We start from the raw sequence: 18,043 nt of genomic DNA, 5'->3' as shown, positions 1-18,043 counted from the left end.
TAAGTAAACTCAACTTATCCGGGCTTACAGTGTGTGTCTTTAGAGAAAATTTTCTTTCTCTCCACAATGTGGCCATTTATTTAAATGTAGTTCATGTGTTTAATTCTAACAGAAAATATTTGGAATGGTTTAATGAAGAAAACTTCATAAATTAATAATAAAGTGTGAAATTGTCTTGCATTGCCTTGTGTGGTAGTATTTGTTTATACTGTACTCAAAGGAAATGTATTATTTTAAAAGGAAATTGACATTTTAAAGGACAAATCTTTCTTATCTTAGCATTCATTAAAACGCTGTAGTGTCACCACACGTTACTGTTTCCATTCCAGATTAAACTGAAAGAAAACTCACCTGAGAATCTCCAGTTTACAGTTTGAACTCTTCAGTCCAGCACAGAGTTGCTCCACTCCTGAATCTTGTAGATCATTATTATTCATTTCCAGCTCTCTCAGTGAGGAGTTTTCGGTTTGTAGAACTGATGTGAGAGATTTGCAAGACTCCTCAGTGAGACCACAGCCAGACAGTCTGTAAAGAAGGATTAAATACAATACAAAATGCAGATAAATCAGATTATGCTTATGAGGCTCACAACAGGGCGATGGACGAGGCACGAGTCCCACGGTCTCACGAACGTCACTTTATTTATTACAAAAATAGCGCCGACAGCGCACATAGAACACATATACATAAAGACGTGTTAGATACGAGCACAGGACACTGCGTGAATGCACATTAAATAGACAAACCACATAAGTCCCGAGTGATGATTAGACGAGCCACAGGTGAGACGAATGAACACATTCAGACGCAACCACACCCACGGAGATCCACAGACGCAGACGACTACACGTAGACAACGTAAACACACGCCCAAAAGGGAGGGGTCAGGGGCCATAACGTGACAATGCTAGACTACAGAATCTGAACTACTGATTAAATTATCCTTTGTATCTTAGAAAATAGGATGAAATTAATTGCATGAACAGATTAAAAAGTATCAGCCAGTATGGGGCACTAGAGAGGCCAGTAACTGTAGTGGAGGCTTCACCCTGTGCTTTATAATAAACTACTGACATGGTGAGGTCTCGTATCCATTCCTCACGTATGATCCTACACCACCAAACACCCTCCACAATAATCAATCAGTCAATCAAATTTTATTTATATAGCGCTTTTTACAACAGTTGTTGTCACAAAGCAGCTTTACAAGTGCCGAGTCCTAGCCCCCAGTGAGCAAGCCAAAGGCGACAGTGGCAAGGAAAAACTCTCTAGTCTAATAAATCTAATAATCCTAACCTGCTTATGTCACAGCAAGCTCCGCCCTCCTCCCTTGTCCCACCTTGTTTCCCCGTCTATTGAGTATTTTGTTTTCCTTTAGTTCTCGCCCTTCTTCCCGTGATGAGGTTCTTGTGCCTCTTTAACCTGTGTAGTCTCTGTAGTTCTGTTGTGGATATGTTTGGATTATCCACGTAACATTCTTACTTTTCGTTGCTACTTGTCTTGTATGCTTTTTTCCCTGTAGCCTGCTTGTGCCCTGGTTTAATTGTTCTTTAGTTGCTTTGTACTTGCTATGTTTTGTTATTTGTTGGACTAGCTTGGTTATTCATTCATGCTCAGTATTCTCTCTGATTAGTGTTGTCTATTTTGCTTAGTTTGTTATTCCACCCCTGGTTTTTCTGAGTATTGTTACTTACATTTTGTCATATATCTCATGTATATCTTAATTCCAGTTGGTGTAGTTTAGTGAATTGTCCTGACTGCTTGGTTGTGTTCTGTTGTATTTCCCGTACCTAGTGTTTAGTGCTCCTCTTATTTAAATAAAATTTACTTTCTGCACTTGTCATCCTTTCCTCAGTTAAGCGTTTCAGCTTGGCTCTGAACTTTGATATAATGTAGTGAAATGTATGTGCACAAGCACTGAAAAGGTGGATTTTTCATAACATGAGTTATGGTAGTATATCTGGTGTGCCTGGCGAACCGAAGGACCAAGTAGGCCTTGGCCAGAGGACCCTGGCATGGGAGGGGTGAGCTCATGTGAGCCTCATGCTTAACTCGTGTCACGGATGTATGATGAAATCATGTAGCAGAATAGTATAAAGCTATGGTCTGTGAGAGGGAGCAGCTCTCTCTTGCAGATGCTCTTGAGTTTGGATTGATCCATCTTTCTATTTTTCTATCTTTTTTATTTAACTTTGATACTATACACAACTGGTGTTGACTGTTCATGCTCACCATTAAGGTTCAAATTTCCATGACAAATGTCCTTTTATTATTGGGGTATTTGTCATAGGTTTAAATTAAATGAAAAGATATTGCCACAATTTATTTCACAGTAGTGTGGATGTGGACGTCAGGATTTGGAAGATTAATAAGACACTTGGGGCAGAGCTGTTTGTGTGTGTGTGTGATTGTCTTGCTGTGACGGGCAGGGTGAGCGAAATAATATGGAAGCGATCACGCCAAGTCTCAGGGAAAAAGGATGGTTTAATGAAGAAAGTGTGCAAACCAAAAACCTGTGACGTAGATCCAAATGAAGGATATAATAAAGTATAAAATGCAGATCAATCGGTTGATGCTGGATTCCAGAATCTGGACTGCTGATTAAATTATCCTCTGTGTCTTGGGAAATAGCTGTTTAGCTCTAAACTTTATATAATGTGTCACGTTGTGGGCCCCCTGCCGGTCGCCCCCGGTTACAGCGGCAGATGTCCTGTTTTTGGTCACGTGATGTTCGTCCCTCAGGTGGGCGGGACCCGTGATCCGTCTCACCTGAGGGTCGTTTGTTCGTCTATATATGTCTTGTCTTTGTACCAGTTGACTGCTGGTTATTATTTCCTACATTTGGAACAATGCACGTGTTTTTGGTTTGCACACTTTCTATTAAACCATCCTATTTCCCTGAGACTTGGCGTGATCGCTTCCTATTTAGTTGCTCACCCCTGCCCGTCACATAATGTAGTCAAATGTGTGTGCACAAGCACTGAAAAGTGGGTTAATGTCAATTTAAAATTGCGGTGTTTGTCATGTGTAAATAAAATGTAAAGATATTACCACATTTTCTTTCAGAGTAGTGTGGATGTGGAAGTCTGGAGATGGAACATTTATAAAACTCTTGGGGCAGTTGTTTTACAGGTTGTGTTCTGCAGGCTCTATGTAGGCGCGTGCGTGTGCGTGTGTGTGCGTGTGGGTGTGTGTGTGTTCAGCTCTGTGTGTGTCTCTCTAATGTTCTCTCTCTTTAATGTAGGGTCTCTCTACCGGTCTCACTCTTCTTTTCATTTTCATAGACCTTCTCAGTCAAGAACATCCAGAGTTACATCCACTGTTAATCTCTAAATGAAAATACTCACATGGCTTTTCTGGATGCTTTCACCACTGGCAGCAGTTTCAGTAGACATTCCTCTGATGGGTGATATTTCCTCAGGTCAAACTCATCCAGCTCCTCTTCTGAGTTCAACATCACAAACACCACAGCTGACCACTGAGCAGGAGAGAGCCTGGCTCCACGCAGACGAGTGTCACCTCTTCTGCTCAGGTATGTTTGGACTTCCTGTACTAGAGATTGATCATTCAGTTCATTCAGACAGTGGAACAGATTGATGGATTTCTCTGGAGAGGGATTCTCCCTGATCTTCTCCTTGATGTACTTGATTGTTTTCTCATTACTGTGAGAGCTACTTCCTGTCATTGTCAGTAGACCTCGTAAGAGAGTCTGATTGGACTTCAGTGAGAGACCCAGAAGGAAACGGAGGAAAAGGTCCAGGTGTCCATTCTGACTCTCTAAGGCCTTGTCCACTGCACTGTTGAGGAAGTCAAGAGAAGATATTGATTTTTTGAAAATACTGAAAAATCCAGGTTGTTGCTGTTCCAGCACATTTGTGTTGGTGGAGATGAAGGTAATAAACACATATAAAGCAGCCAGAAACTCCTGAACACTCAGATGTACAAAGCTGAACACCTTCCCCAGCTGTAGACCAAACTCCTCTCTGAAGATCTGAGTGCACATTCCTGAATACACTGACATTTCTCTGACATCAATGCCACTCTTTCTCAGTTCATCCTCATAGAAGATCAGGTTGCCTTTTTTCAGCTGTTGGAAAGCCAATTTTCCCAGTGCCAAAACATGTTTTCTAGTTTGGTGAGGGTAAGTGTCACTTTTCTGATCATACTTTTGGTCCTTGTGTTTGATGTGAAAGATCAGGAAGTGTGTGAACATCTGAGTCAGAGTCTTGGGGATCTCTCCACTCTCTGCTTCACCCAACATCCTCTCTAGAACAGTGGCTGCAATCCAACAGAAGACTGGAATGCGGCACATGATGTAGAGACTTCTTGATGACTTCATGTGTGAGATGATTCTGTTGGCCAGACTCTGGTCTCTGATTCTCTTCCTGAAGTACTCCTCTTTCTGAGGGCCACTGAACCCTCGCACCTCTGTTACCTGGTCAACACACTCAGGAGGGATGTGATTGGTTGCTGCTGGTCGAGAGGTTATCCAGAGGAGAGCAGAGGGAAGCAGATTCCCCTTGATGAGGTTTGTCAGCAGCACATCCACTGAGGTCGACTCTGTTACATCCCACAAGCTGTCATTGTTCTGGAAATCTAGAGGAAGACGACACTCATCCAGACCATCAAAGATGAACAGACATTTGTTGTATGTATAGTCAGTTGGTTTTAATTCATGTATATCTGGAAAAAAGCAATGAAGAAGCTGCACCAGACTGAGCTTTTTCTCCTTCATCAAATTCAGCTCCCTAAAAGGAAGTGGAAATATGAAGAGAACATCCTGATTTACATTTCCTTCAGACCAGTCCAGTATGAACTTCTGCACTGAGACTGTTTTACCAATTCCAGCCACTCCTTTAGTCAGCACAGTTCTGATGGCTTTGTCTTGTCCTGGTAAGGGTCTAAAGATGTCACAGCATTTGATGGGTGTCTCCTGTGTTGCTGGTCTCCTGGATGCTGTCTCAATCTGTCTCACCTCATGTTCATTATTCACCTCTCCACTCCCTCCCTCTGTGATGTACAGCTCTGTGTAGATCTCATTCAGAAGTGATGTGGTTCCATGCTGTGAGATTCCTTCATTAATATTCTGACATTTTTCTCTCAGTTTGGATTTGAGTTTTCTGTGGCAAGCAGGGGCCAGTTCTGATAAAGAGGAAGACAACAGCACACATGTTAATGTCTTTTGGGTCAATCATAACAGACACTTCTCAGGAAATACAAATAAATACATCATTATGAATAGATTTGTATTCTCCATAGATTGGACATCCTAATTCAGGTGATAAATCTTCAAGGACTGTAAGTGTTAGATATCAGGATTAAACCAGTGGCTGTAAGATACATTATTAAGTTGAGAGAGTCTACTGGATGTCGGTAACACTGATCAGCAATTTGAAATGGAGAACACAGTGTTCATGGAGGAAGTCATTATACCAGTTGAAGTTCCACCACACACACACACCACACACACACACACACACACACACACTAGTCACCTGACTGAGGAGACCTACAACTATCAGACTGGACATCTGAGAGACAATGGGGGGAAATAGAAAACACATCTGTGTATGACATCAAGAGAGTGATCTGTGGTCAAATCTGATCTGGTCAAATCTCAGTTCTAAAGAGTAACAATGTATCCTCAAAACATTCTACAATCACATGACAACAGTGATAAATTTAGGAAAGTCTTGAGTCTGCAGTGTAGCAGACTACACTGAAGGGACGTCAACTGAGGACAGACCAACAATGATTTAAGATACTCATCATGAGCTGAGATTTACCAACAGTTTCCTCCCTCTGAAGCAATAAAGTGATGATATGATGTCATGAACCAGAGCTCTTACTGGTCTGTAGTGTGTTAGCGAGGTCTGTTTGGTTCATGTTCCTCAGAACGTGCAGTGTGATCTTCAGCGCCCCCTCTCTGACACTGCTGCTCTGATCCTCCTCATCCTCCACCTGTCTCTCAGTGCATTCTGGGTAATCAGGACTCAGTAGATTCTTGAATCTCTTCAGCTCATTTTTCACCAGAGAGATGATTTTGTGCTCCAGCTCCTGAATAAACAGTATCAGTAAAACTACAGTGTTACAGACAGATGATTATAACACAGGATAATCCATTAAACACAAGAGAGGACTGAACTGAGAGGGACTGGTGGTTCTGTGAATATTCTGATTTATTAAAGTACATATGCATCATATTAAAGTTTCAATTGTAGGTGATTTTATAAAGCCATAACACAGTATCTTTATAAGTTTTGTTCATCATCAGCTAAATTACAAATAGGCATTAAATTTAAGCATGAACCAGTAAAGCCACAGAGTCTCATCATGATCTGTGATGTAAACACACTCTAATGATAAGAACCTTCTCCCACTCACACAATAAACACAATCCACATACACACACGTACATACCTTGAATACTGCCTCCAGTTTGTCTTTAGAAATCTTTACAGGTTTCTTTTCAGCACTGTTGATATACAGTACAACAACTTTAATTGACAATCTACATTTTATAGACAAAATACACATTACATTCATGAATATGTTACACTTATAAACAAGTTACATTCATGAGTACATGTTACATTCATGAATACATGTTATGTTATATGATGATGATGTGATAATATTATTATTATTATTATTATAATTATTATGTAACATTTTATTTGTAAAGCGCCTTTCTGGACACCCAAGTGCACTGTACACACAGGAAAAAATAAAATACAATTAAAAATACAGATAAATATGCATAAAAATATAGGATAACACTACAATCTACAAATCTCATCCATATGCCACTTTAAAAAGATGAGTTTTAAAACCTGCTTTAAAAATATCTAAAAACAAGCCCGCATTTCATCAGGGAGCCCATTCCACAGCATCGGACCCGCGACACAGAACGCTCTTTTCCCAGTGGAACTTAACTTATAGGGCGGAACCACAAGCAGGTGTTGGCTTAAAGATCTAAGTGTACACATCGGGGAGTATGGCTGGAGTAACCTACTTAAGTAGGGAGGAGCAAGGTCATGCAGGGATTTAAAAACCAACATGAGCAGTTTGTACTGAATGCGATAATGCACTGGAAGCCAATGAAGGTGACACAGAACTGGAGTAATATGCTCCCAAGATCTTTTATGGGTAAGCACCCTCGCAGCTGAATTCTGCACATACTGCAGTTTGCTCAAGGCCCACGCAGGGGGGTCATACAACAGAGCATTGGAGTAATCAAGTCAGCATGTGACAAACGCATGAATCAAGGTCTCAGCAGCAGCAAAAGAAAGGAAAGGGCGAATCCTAGAAATACTTCTAAGATGGAAAATGTCTTCCCTACATGTATTTTTGATGTGTGACTCAAAAGATAACGTAGAGTCAAACGTGCCTCCGAGATTTCTTACCTCAGCAGAGGTAGAAACAACCAAACCCGGAATGCTAACAGTAGTGTCACCAAGTCTCCTAACTGTAGCAGGAGAAGCAATTATGATGGCCTCAGACTTTCTATTGTTTAAACTCAGGAAGTTCTCCATCATCCATGCCTTAACGTCCGTTAAGCAGCTCAACAAGGCAAGAGGAGGCAAGCTATGGGCAGGTTTGGTGTAGATATAAATCTGCACATCATCAGCATAGCAGTGAAACTGCAGCCCATGCTGCCTAATGATGTCCCCAAGAGGAAGCAGGTACAAAATGAATAGCAGAGGTCCAAGCACTGAGCCCTGGGGAACTCCATGTGAAACTGAACAAATGTCAGATTTAAAACCTCCAATAGAAACAAACTGCTGCCTGTCAGAGAGATAAGAAGTGAACCATGCAAATGCAGTCCCAGTTATGCCAATCATATTTTTAAGCCGAGACAGCAATAGGCTATGGCACACTGTGTCAAATGCTGCAGTCAGGTCCAGTACAATAAGCAAACTAAGCAGTCCTGCCATCAACAAATCAATCACCACCCTGACAAGAGCAGTTTCAGTACTGTGATTTCTCCTAAAACCTGACTGAAAGACCTCAAACAGATCACAGGATTCAATATGTTCCTTTAACTGCGCAGCTACTGTTCGCTCCAGCAGTTTAGTGAGAAATGGGAGATTCGAAAAGGGCCTATAGTTATCAAAATTCTCGGGATCTAAGCCAGGCCTCTTGAGAACTGGAGTGATGGCTGCCAGCTCCAAACATGCCAGAACCATTACTGAGCTAAGTGAAGCATTAATAACCATAGTAATAAGAGGACAGACAGACGCAGAACAGGCTTTCACCCATTGTGTTGGCATGGGATCCAGTTGACATGTCGTTGCCCTAGAGGTCATAACAAGCTTTGAAACAAACTGCTGATCTACAGCATCAAAAGCAGTAAAATAACTGCTACTGGACTGCGAGAATGGTCAAGATGTGTCTAACACATTCACAGTGGACTGAAACTGTGAGTATACTGTGTCTATTTTATGATTGAAAAAATCCATAAAACGAGAACAAAGTTCAAACGACGGAGTTAAAGGAAAACTCTTCACAGGGCCAAGTATCCTATTGACAGCTTGAAACAGAGCTCTGGGATTACCGTGGGCACTATGAATAACATTAGAATAGGGTAGAATAGAATAGAATAGAATAGAATAGAAAGGGTGCTGGTCTTTTATTAGTTCCAAAAATTAACAAGGTAACAGCAGGGGGAAGAGCCTTTTCTTGTAAGGCCCCCCAGCTTTGGAATAATCTTCCTAAATGCGTCCGGGACTCTGACACAGTCACAATCTTTAAGTCTAGGTTGAAAACCCACTTATTTAGTCTAGCGTTTGATAATTAATATCCCCCCTTAGATAAAGGTACAGATCCAAGGGTTCACAGGCGAAGGGTTTTATGGTAGACTGGGGCGCTGGTTCTGTCATCCTGTCACTGCTCGTGGTCACTCAAGTTTGTTGACAGTGCAGTGGACGGATGCCATTGTCTCAGAATGCCCCCAAGCCTATGTTACCTTCTGGTTCTGCCTTTTTTAGCTAGGCTTTAATAATTTTACTTAATGCCGGAGTTGCTGCCACACTCCAGAAATGTTTATAATTTCACCTGTCCTGTATATGTCCTGTACAGCGCTAATTTTTCCTGTTTCATTTCTCCACATGGCTGCCCGCCTGCTTGAGGAATAATGAGATGAGGAAAGACAAGCGATCCATCATGGGCCGGCCACCTCCTGCCTAACCGGATGCCTACACCATGATGGACATTATTACATCTTTTTCCTTTTCTTTCTCTTCTTTCTGTCTAAATTGTTGTTGTTGTCATGGTGACCGGTGTCGGCCAGAGGAGGATGGGTTCCCCCCCTGAGTCTTGGTTCCTCTCAAGGTTTCTTCCTCATGCACAAAAACTAGGGAGTTTTTCCTTGCCACTGTCACCCTTGGCTTGCTCACTGGGGGCTAGGACTCGGCAACTTGTGAAGCTGCTTTGTGACAACAACTGTTGTAAAAAGCGCTATATAAATAAAATTTGATTGATTGATTGAATAATAAAGTGTTTTAGCTTCCTGCAGTTTTTCCTTGTAAAGCAGGACATGATCACTGTAAGCACAAGCATGCACAGTTAGGCCAGTTCTCTTTACAAGTCGCTCAAGCTGTCGGCCAGCAGCTTTCAGCTTGCGCAGCTCAGCAGTATACCAGGTAGCAGGCTGAGAAAAAGATACAGAGCGAGTTCTGAGAGGTGCCAGGTTATTCAAGATAACTGACAGTTTCATCATAGTGAGCCACTAGCAGATCTGGATTTAAACAATCAGGTATAGTCTTCTGTCTGAACATCTCCATAACAGCCAGTGGACTAACATTTTTGAGGTTCCGAAATGTAATCTGGCGTGATTGGTGCAGCCCTCGCAGAGGCCGTGACAGTGGAAAATCAAAAAACACAGCTTTATGATTAGACACACATAGATCAATGCTATTAAAATTTAAGGGAGATTTACCCACAGAACAGACAATGTCCAAGATGTGGCCTTTCTTGTGTGTAGGAAAATTGACATGCTGAGAAATATCAAATCACCAAGCAGCAACAGATCAGAGTAAACAGAGATAAGTGAAGCGATTAACTCAGAAAACTCAGCCATGAAAACCGAAGTTAGCTTAGGAGGATGATAAATAAGCACAATTAGTACGGGTCTAGCAGCAGAGACTAACATAGCCAAACACTCAAACGATGTCATGTTTGAGATTGAGACAGATTTAATTTTGAGGTTAGATCTGTAAACTACTGCAAGCCCTCCACCACGACCAGTTAAACACGGTTTATCCATGTATTGGTAATGTGCAGGCAATGCCTGCTTGAGAGCATAATACTCATTAGACTGCTGCCAGGTTTCAGTAAGACAAAGCAGATCAATGTCATGTTCCAGAATAACATCTGCAATGAACGATGCCTTGTTATTTAAGGAACGAACGTTGAACAGAGCACATTTAAGATTCAGATCTGCACTCAGCACCGGGACAGTTGTTGATATGTAGTGTAGGTTCCATTTGTTAATTTGGTTGTTTAACCCAGCCACCGCCTGTGAAACCTTCCGGCGTTGTGAGGCCCACATCGAAGGAATATTGTTGGGGAGCTGCCTAAAATTGTAAGACCGACCACGACCCCGATGACAGTATTTAGGTCGTCACAAAATGCCAAGGTGACGATGCATCAGTAGCGGAGCAGGAGTCTTATCCCCGTTGCCATGATGGGACCACAATGGTAGTTGCAACCGTCACAGCCCAACAGACAAAATAATACTCCCAAAATAATCCACATAGCCCGGAAGAAGCGTAGGCCCTTACTCACAGCAGTTGTATAACCTCACCGGTGCTCTGCAACACCTAGTGGAATAACCCAACACACTTGAACATGTCACGGTTCACTGGACTCCCAGACTGAGGGACACTGAACCCAAATGCTGTAGTGACAGTAGAACAAACACAGAGAACCTGCACCTGACTTTAACTCTGGTGATGTAGAATAATATTTATGTGAATGGGGCCTCACCAGATACTTTATTAGAAACACCTAGTACCTGTACACACCTTTTTAAAAAAAGAGAGTCTAGTTCTTGAATTTCTGTGGCATGTTTACACTCGTAATTGTGATTCAAATTGTAATGCTGTTCTTCACAAAATAAACACACAGCTTTACCGGTTACTTCAATAATTAAATATTTAGAAGTCCATACTTTGTTAAACACTCTGTCACTAATGTATAACTCACTGTAGGTCAGAGGTCACAGGTCCACTGCTGAAGTTAGGAATATCACTCATGGACTTGGCACTCTTCATAGACGCACAGCTGGGTACTGGAGATGATTCACTCTTCATAGACGCACAGCTGGGTACTGGAGATGATTCACTCTTCATAGACACACAGCTGGGTACTGGAGATGATTCACTCTTCATAGACACACAGCTGGGTACTGGAGGTGCTGCTGTCTTTACCCTGATGAAGATGAAGAAAATGTTGAGTAATTACATCCTTCACTACTTCTCATTTATCCTGAATATTCCCTCTTCCTGTTTCCTCAGATTAAGTGCTGATGTAAAGCTCCTCACTTTGGGTCAGAGGTTCCTCCTCCACTGCTGGAGTTATGAGGCTCCATCATGGAGTTGTTCCAATTCACACACACACAGCTGGTCACTGGAGATGCTGCTCTCTGCTCCCTGTCAACAGTTCATCATAAAGAGGAGGAGCAGGACACTGAAACACTGATTATAATGAACCTGATGTCACTGCAGGATAAGTCTCTCGCTAACAGAAGCCCAGTAACACTACAGGAAACAGGATGAGCCACAAACATATTTCATAGACATGTGATTCCTGACACTTTCACTTTTCACATTCTGTACAGTATTGTACATGTACTTCAATTCTTACTTGACTGATACTTGTGATAACACTTGTTCCATCTTTTGGCAACTTATCTATATATTGTTTTCTTTTCTTTGTTTTTTTAACCAATGTTCCACAAAGAGTGGCTGGGCGCACCCTTAGAGATAGGGTGAGAAGCACGGTCACTCGGGAGGAGCTCGGAGTAGAACCGCTGCTCCTCCACATCGAGAGGAGTCAGTTGAGGTGGCTTGGGCACCTGTTTCGAATGCCCCCTGGACGCCTTCCTAGGGAGGTGTTCCAGGCATGTCCCCCGGGGAGGAGGCCCCGAGGGAGACCCAGGACACGTTGGCGAGACTATGTCTCTCGACTGGCCTGGGAACGTCTCGGTGTTCCACCCGAGGAGCTGGCTGAGGTGTCTGGGGAGGAGGAGGTTTGGGTTTCCCTGCTCAGACTGCTACCTCTGCGACCCTGCTCCGGATAAGCGGTAGATAATGGATGGATGTTCCACTAAGAATTTCCAGAAGAAAGTGTCATTTAAAGTCTGATATATTCCTTTCAGCACAACAAAAACTGTTACAGCTCCTCCAGTTTCTTTATTCTACCGACCTAATAGGTCACATATGAGAGGACTGACTGCAATAATCTTCAAGATCTTTAATATTTATGGGCTTTATAATCTGCTCTCTTGTCTACATTTTCAATTCAGCTATTTTGTCATCTTGCAGTAACACTCACAGATTGATTTGTACATATGCAGACTGGATTAAGCTCCTTTATCGTTAGAAGAATTAAACAATATATTTTGTACATAATGTAACATTTGTAACATTTCTCAGTATAAGTGTTAATAAACTCACCGTCATATGTCATAGACCTGCGTTCATGTGGTGATTCTTCTTGTTTCCTTTTGGTTTATTCATCTGGCCTCACCCATCTCACCTTTACTTGTTTTACCTGTTTGTGTTGTTTTATTAAACAGGTGATGGTGGTAACCGCCTACACAGAAAACATAGGTAGGTTTGCAATATCCTATACAGCACTTATATATACTGTATACTGCATACTGCTCTCGGTATATACTGTATACCACATACTGGAACCCACTATATTCTGTATATACTACAGTTTCATATGACTGCATGGTGGTTCGGTCCACTTGTGAATGGTTTTCCTCCACCAGTTTGGTGCTTGTTCTGACCTCCTGACAATCAACCCTGGTAAGATTTTTGCTACAGATGCATTAAACTGAAAGGGCATGCAATTCATTTGTTTGTGTGCCAGAGAAATATGCAGTTCTGCCATTCTTTTGCATGCTGGGGTATAAACTTATGCACTATGTAAATATGCATGTTTCTTTTGTAGCTCAAATTAAAAAACTAGTATATGTTTTTAAAATAATGCCCATGTGGGACCCACTGGGGCCTGCAACTATAACCCAGCTGGGGTCAAGATTTATAACCCCAGTGGGGCCCGAATAGAACCCATGGACACATGTGACATGTGTTGTTAAAACCTCCCAAAGACCTGTAAAAAAACCCCTTAAAAATCAATTTACTATAAAAAAGACCATATACAAACAGAGGATTCCTGAAATTTTAGTCTTCCCCTCCAATACCTAGTCAGACTCCAGGTAATTAATAATAATAAATAAACACAATGGACTGCGCTGCAGAATGCCTTCATTGGTCAATAATGAAACAGTTCTTAGGACGCTCTACGCATGCATTTGAAAGGCAAAGGCAGGGCTTTGAAAATGGCTAAGCACATCTGGGACAAACATTTGCAGCATTTGTTTCTTGAGGATGTAGAAGAATTTGATTCATGGTGTGAAGCTGTAAAAGATAAGATTAATTAGAACTAGGGCTGCCACTAACGACTATTTTTCTATCGATTCAACTATCGACTATTTTATTGATTGGTCGACTAGTCTAAACGATTAATTTTCTGTTATGCGGGGACACGTGAACACGCACAAACCACGTTTTGTGCGGTGGTGCGCGAACGCGCATACACCGCGTATGGTTGTAACAAACCCAAACGCCAAAACCACAAAAACAAAACAACAAACTGAGACCACCGCCAAAAGGCTTGCGGGAAAAGAGGCAAAGGAAAACGTATTCGTTAAAGAAGCACAAAAGATAATACCAACAGAAGAAAACACAAAACAAGGACGCGGAATGAGATCAACGCGAGGTAAGTAACAAACAAAAGAAATGTAGAACATGAAACTAAGGAACGCGGAAAAGCTCAACGCGATGTAAGGTATCAAAAGGGAAAACAAAAAGCGCCGGGGGAAGAACCGGCTACCCGATCTGGTAGGCGAAAAATAAAAACTTCCCAAAAAGGACAGCGAGAGAGACAAGAGAATATTAACAGCGGGGGGAAAACTTGAGATGGAACCAAAACGGGCGCAAAAGTGCGAACACTTGAAAAACAGCTCGAGAGAAGAGAGAGGCGCTGGGGCCTGCCCTGACAGAGTCCCCCCCCCCCCCCCCCCCCCCCCCCCCCCCTAGGCCCGAGACCCCGCGGGCCAAGAGCAGCGGCCCTCTCGCGACGGAAGTCACGGATCAGGTCCGGGCACAGAATACGCGAAGCCGGGACCCAACTGCGCTCCTCCGGCCCATACCCTTCCCAGTCCACCAGGAACTGCTCTCGACCACGGACCCGACGGACATCCAAAAGGCGGCGAACCGTGTAGACGGGGCCCCCGCCCACCATACGCGGAGCCGGCGGTGGAGGTGCCGGAGGAAGACCACACAAGACCGGCCGGAGTTTGGACACGTGTGTAGTGGTATGGCCAGAACCAAGAGGTAACTGACTACGCCACCCCCGGGGGTATAAGCTTCCGAGGGAAAGTGAATTTGTTAACACCAACTCCTTGAAATGATCCCAATTACCAGGGTTTCCACCCCATTTAGGTTTTTGCATCTTAAGACAGAGACAAGGTCAAAATAGAAATGTTTATTATCACAGTAATCAATTTTATAATCTATTTTTAAAAATCTCAGCTCCCAACACACACCTACTCACTCACACATCGGGTATGGTCGTAGTAGCCCAACAGAACAAACACAAATACTATAAAATAAGAACTAACTAAACCAGGCAGGGAGGGGCTTACCAAAGGGGATGACCGTCGCCACTAAAGTGGGTCAGCAGAACCGCAGGAAGAATACGCTGGCTTCACACCCCAGTGACCCTATCCTACCCAAAGGGTGAACTCGCAAACGTAAACACCCACCACCACCGGCAGCGGCCTCTTGTCCCTGCTCCTGCCAAAAGAACAAAAAAACACAATCATTGGCCTTGTCCACCACCCTCCCAAAGAATGGCCGGGTGTCCCAGGCCAGCAGCACAACAATCCCCAAAGCACAGTGATCACACACCCGATAAATTGCACACTTGACTCACTACTACATCCCAGAGGGCACTGCAAGCATCACACCCCTACAAGGGCACCACAACGCCCCAACCACCCCCCAGGAGGAACCCAAGGCCCCAAAGAACATAAGGCAAATAAAACACAAAGCAATTAACCACTCCACACAATAAGGAAATAAACAAACCCAAAAACCAAACCAATAAAGTCAAAACCAAGAAATTAATACCCACTTACGCACCCACCCGCACACACACACACACACACCAAACATGCTCGTTCTAATTGACACCCCCGCTCTACCACGTGCAGGGACGACACTCGGCCCCTGCTCGCGGCAATACCGCCGTTTGGCAGGGCCAGCCCCACGTGCGAGTACACTATTATAAAACATAAAACACCATAAAACAAAGTAGCAGAACAACAGCCGGAGTGAAGCCCAGCACAGCGAAGCTTGTTGTAGGCCCGGTAGAGAGAGAGAGGGAAGGTGGAAACACTCAGTAACCTATAACAAACAGATATAACCAGATTAGCCAACCCCTCAATAGTTACTGCTCATAGTAGCGGCGATATTAAAACACTACTTACCCACAGTCTAGTAGTACTAGACACCAGGCCCAAGTACTAATCTCGGAGGTAACAGTCGCGAGATATAAAGCCTACATGGAAGGAGGAAACGTTAGCCACGACACTATAAAAATGTAACGTTAGCGAGTGCGTGACCGAATAATCACCTGCCAAACCACAGGGAAACCGCGAGCTAGATAACCCCCTGTAGTGGATTGCAAGTGCGTAAGCACCGAACGCAATAACGTTGAGACGCCACTGTAGAAAGCTAGCTGCCGAGTGAATCTACCTGGACACAATATAACAGCTAACATTAGCAATCGATGACTAACTTGCACTCCGATGCCAGAGAACACAATTTACCTACCTCTAGGAAGAGTGTAGTCTAAACGAACCCCAACCACAGCCTTGACAGAAATCGCCCGCAGACAAACAGCATCAAACTAACGCCGATGACCGGACGGCATAGGGCAGCCAGAACGTGCGTTTGGCAATGTCGGCGCCCTGAATTTAAAGTCCAGCCCTACATGGAATGCCCGAGCAATGTGATGACGCAACTAATGACGCGACGTGGCTGCAGCACCCGTAGTGGTGCTGAAGCACCACTACACGTGGAAGACCGGATGCACCCGCATGGAAGGGGGAAGTGCCAGGCGGTAAGCAACAGGGTTGATTTGCCTTTCCACCTTAAAGGGCCCCAAGTACCGCGGGGCCAACTTCCGCGTACCCCCATGGACAGGCAGGTCCTTAACAGACAACCAAACTCGCTGGCCAGGGCGGAACGAGGGAGCAGGGAGCCTATGCCTGTCGGCCTGGCGACGTTGGGCAGCTGAGGCAGATAACAGGGCCCGACGAGCGCCCTTCCAGGCCAGCCGGCATCGCTTGACAAGGGCCCGGGCCCCCGGCACCACGACCTCGCCCTCCTGGTCAGCGAACATAGGAGGGGGGTACCTGTTGAGACACTCAAATGGAGACATCCCCAGGGACGAATGCCACAGCGTGTTGTGGGCGTACTCAGCCCAAACCAGGCGCTCGGTCCAGGACGACGGACAAGCGGAGGCAAGACAACGCAAGGTCTGTTCTAGGTCTTGGTTGACCCTCTCGGTCTGGCCGTTGGACTGGGGGTGAAAACCCGAGGACAGACTGGCCTTAGCCCCCAGCAACCCGAGAAAGGCCACCCAGAACCGGCTGGTGAACTGGGATCCCCTGTCGGAGACTACGTCGACCGGGAACCCATGAGCCCGCACCACGTGCTCCAGGAACAGACGGGCGGTTTCTTGGGCAGAGGGCAATTTGGGAAAGGCCACAAACTTGGCCGCCTTGGAGAACCGGTCGACTACGGCGTGACCCGGGATGAGCGGCGAACAGTGAGGCGTGACTCCATTGCATGACCCCTTTCCTTTGGTCAGAGGGGACGTACAGCCGCCCAGGTGGCCCGCCTCCTGAATCGGGCTCTGCCACGAGTGCCCGTCTGACGGCCACTTCGACGTCCCACTGAATGGGCGCTGGCAATATGGCGCCAGGGACCACAGGACCAACCTGCGGTTCCCATTGACGTGATAGGGCATCAGGCTTGGTATTTTTGGAGCCCGGGCGGTAGGACAAGGTGAAGTCGAAGCGACTGAAAAACAAGGACCACCTGGTCTGCCTAGGGTTCAGGCGTTTAGCCTGTTGAAGGTTGAAGCCTGTGTGTTCTACTGTGAGACTCCTCTAGTCATCATAAGTGTTCCCATTTTTACTAAACTCTCTCACTGGGATCAGGAGGGGGAGGACAGAGGAATTTACTTGTCAGCGGTGCTAGAAAGTGTAGATGGGATGTTTTCTGTTTCTACCATTGCAGTATCTGACCAGTGTGTCTGTCAATCAGTGGCTCATAGAGGTGCTGATCCAGCTGCTCAGTGATGCTCATCATCTCTCTCCTGAGTAGGAGATCCATGAGACCCCAAGATGTTTGCATATGTTTGCTCGAGAACGCTGGAGTGACCAGGTAATTCTTCATCTTCCACCTTTCTCTGATCCTTGGTCTTCAGTGGTGTCTGTATCAGTTGCTGGGACACAATGTCCTGCTCTTCTTTTATCTGTTGTTCTGTCTTGGTCAGTGTGTCCACTGTAAAGAAGACATGAGGATATAACGAGGATCCAGCAGTGTCACTAGCACCAAACATTTTCTCTCCTCCATCCCTGCAAACCTTTTCTGCAGCAGGTTTCCCTGAGTGTTTCCATCCTCCTCGTGTTATGACCCTCTGCCTGAAGCTCCATCTTCAGCACAGCAAT

General features: G+C 44.5%; 1 protein-coding gene and 1 long non-coding RNA gene across 3 annotated transcripts in view; one reads left to right on the top strand and one right to left on the bottom strand.

The window, feature by feature from the left end:
• LOC143497224 (uncharacterized) overlaps window positions 1–18,043 on the top strand; it is a 32,533-nt gene that overhangs the window by 4,954 nt on the left and 9,536 nt on the right. The gene's annotated exons all lie outside the window — the stretch shown is intronic.
• LOC143497213 (NLR family CARD domain-containing protein 3-like) overlaps window positions 1–18,043 on the bottom strand; it is a 28,416-nt gene that overhangs the window by 6,456 nt on the left and 3,917 nt on the right. Inside the window, exons 3-11 of one of the 2 annotated variants that reach the window (XM_076993080.1) lie at window positions 15,791–15,861; window positions 14,945–15,095; window positions 12,681–12,819; window positions 11,547–11,654; window positions 11,209–11,433; window positions 6,421–6,475; window positions 5,850–6,057; window positions 3,348–5,142; window positions 352–525 (exon numbers count right to left, since the gene is read on the bottom strand). In XM_076993080.1, coding sequence (XP_076849195.1) covers window positions 352–525; window positions 3,348–5,142; window positions 5,850–6,057; window positions 6,421–6,475; window positions 11,209–11,433; window positions 11,547–11,596 — 2,507 coding nt within the window. In that variant the 5' untranslated portion in view covers window positions 11,597–11,654; window positions 12,681–12,819; window positions 14,945–15,095; window positions 15,791–15,861. Of the gene's footprint in view, window positions 1–351; window positions 526–3,347; window positions 5,143–5,849; window positions 6,058–6,420; window positions 6,476–11,208; window positions 11,434–11,546; window positions 11,655–12,079; window positions 12,604–12,680; window positions 12,820–14,944; window positions 15,096–15,790; window positions 15,862–18,043 lie in introns of those variants that run through there. The other variant, XM_076993081.1, reaches the window with a different exon arrangement.

Source organism: Brachyhypopomus gauderio, unplaced genomic scaffold, assembly GCF_052324685.1.
Source record: "Brachyhypopomus gauderio isolate BG-103 unplaced genomic scaffold, BGAUD_0.2 sc103, whole genome shotgun sequence".
In the NCBI taxonomy this organism is placed as follows: Eukaryota; Metazoa; Chordata; class Actinopteri; order Gymnotiformes; family Hypopomidae; genus Brachyhypopomus; species Brachyhypopomus gauderio.
Note: the sequence above shows the minus strand (reverse complement) of the source record. Positions and strands in the feature narration are given on the sequence as shown.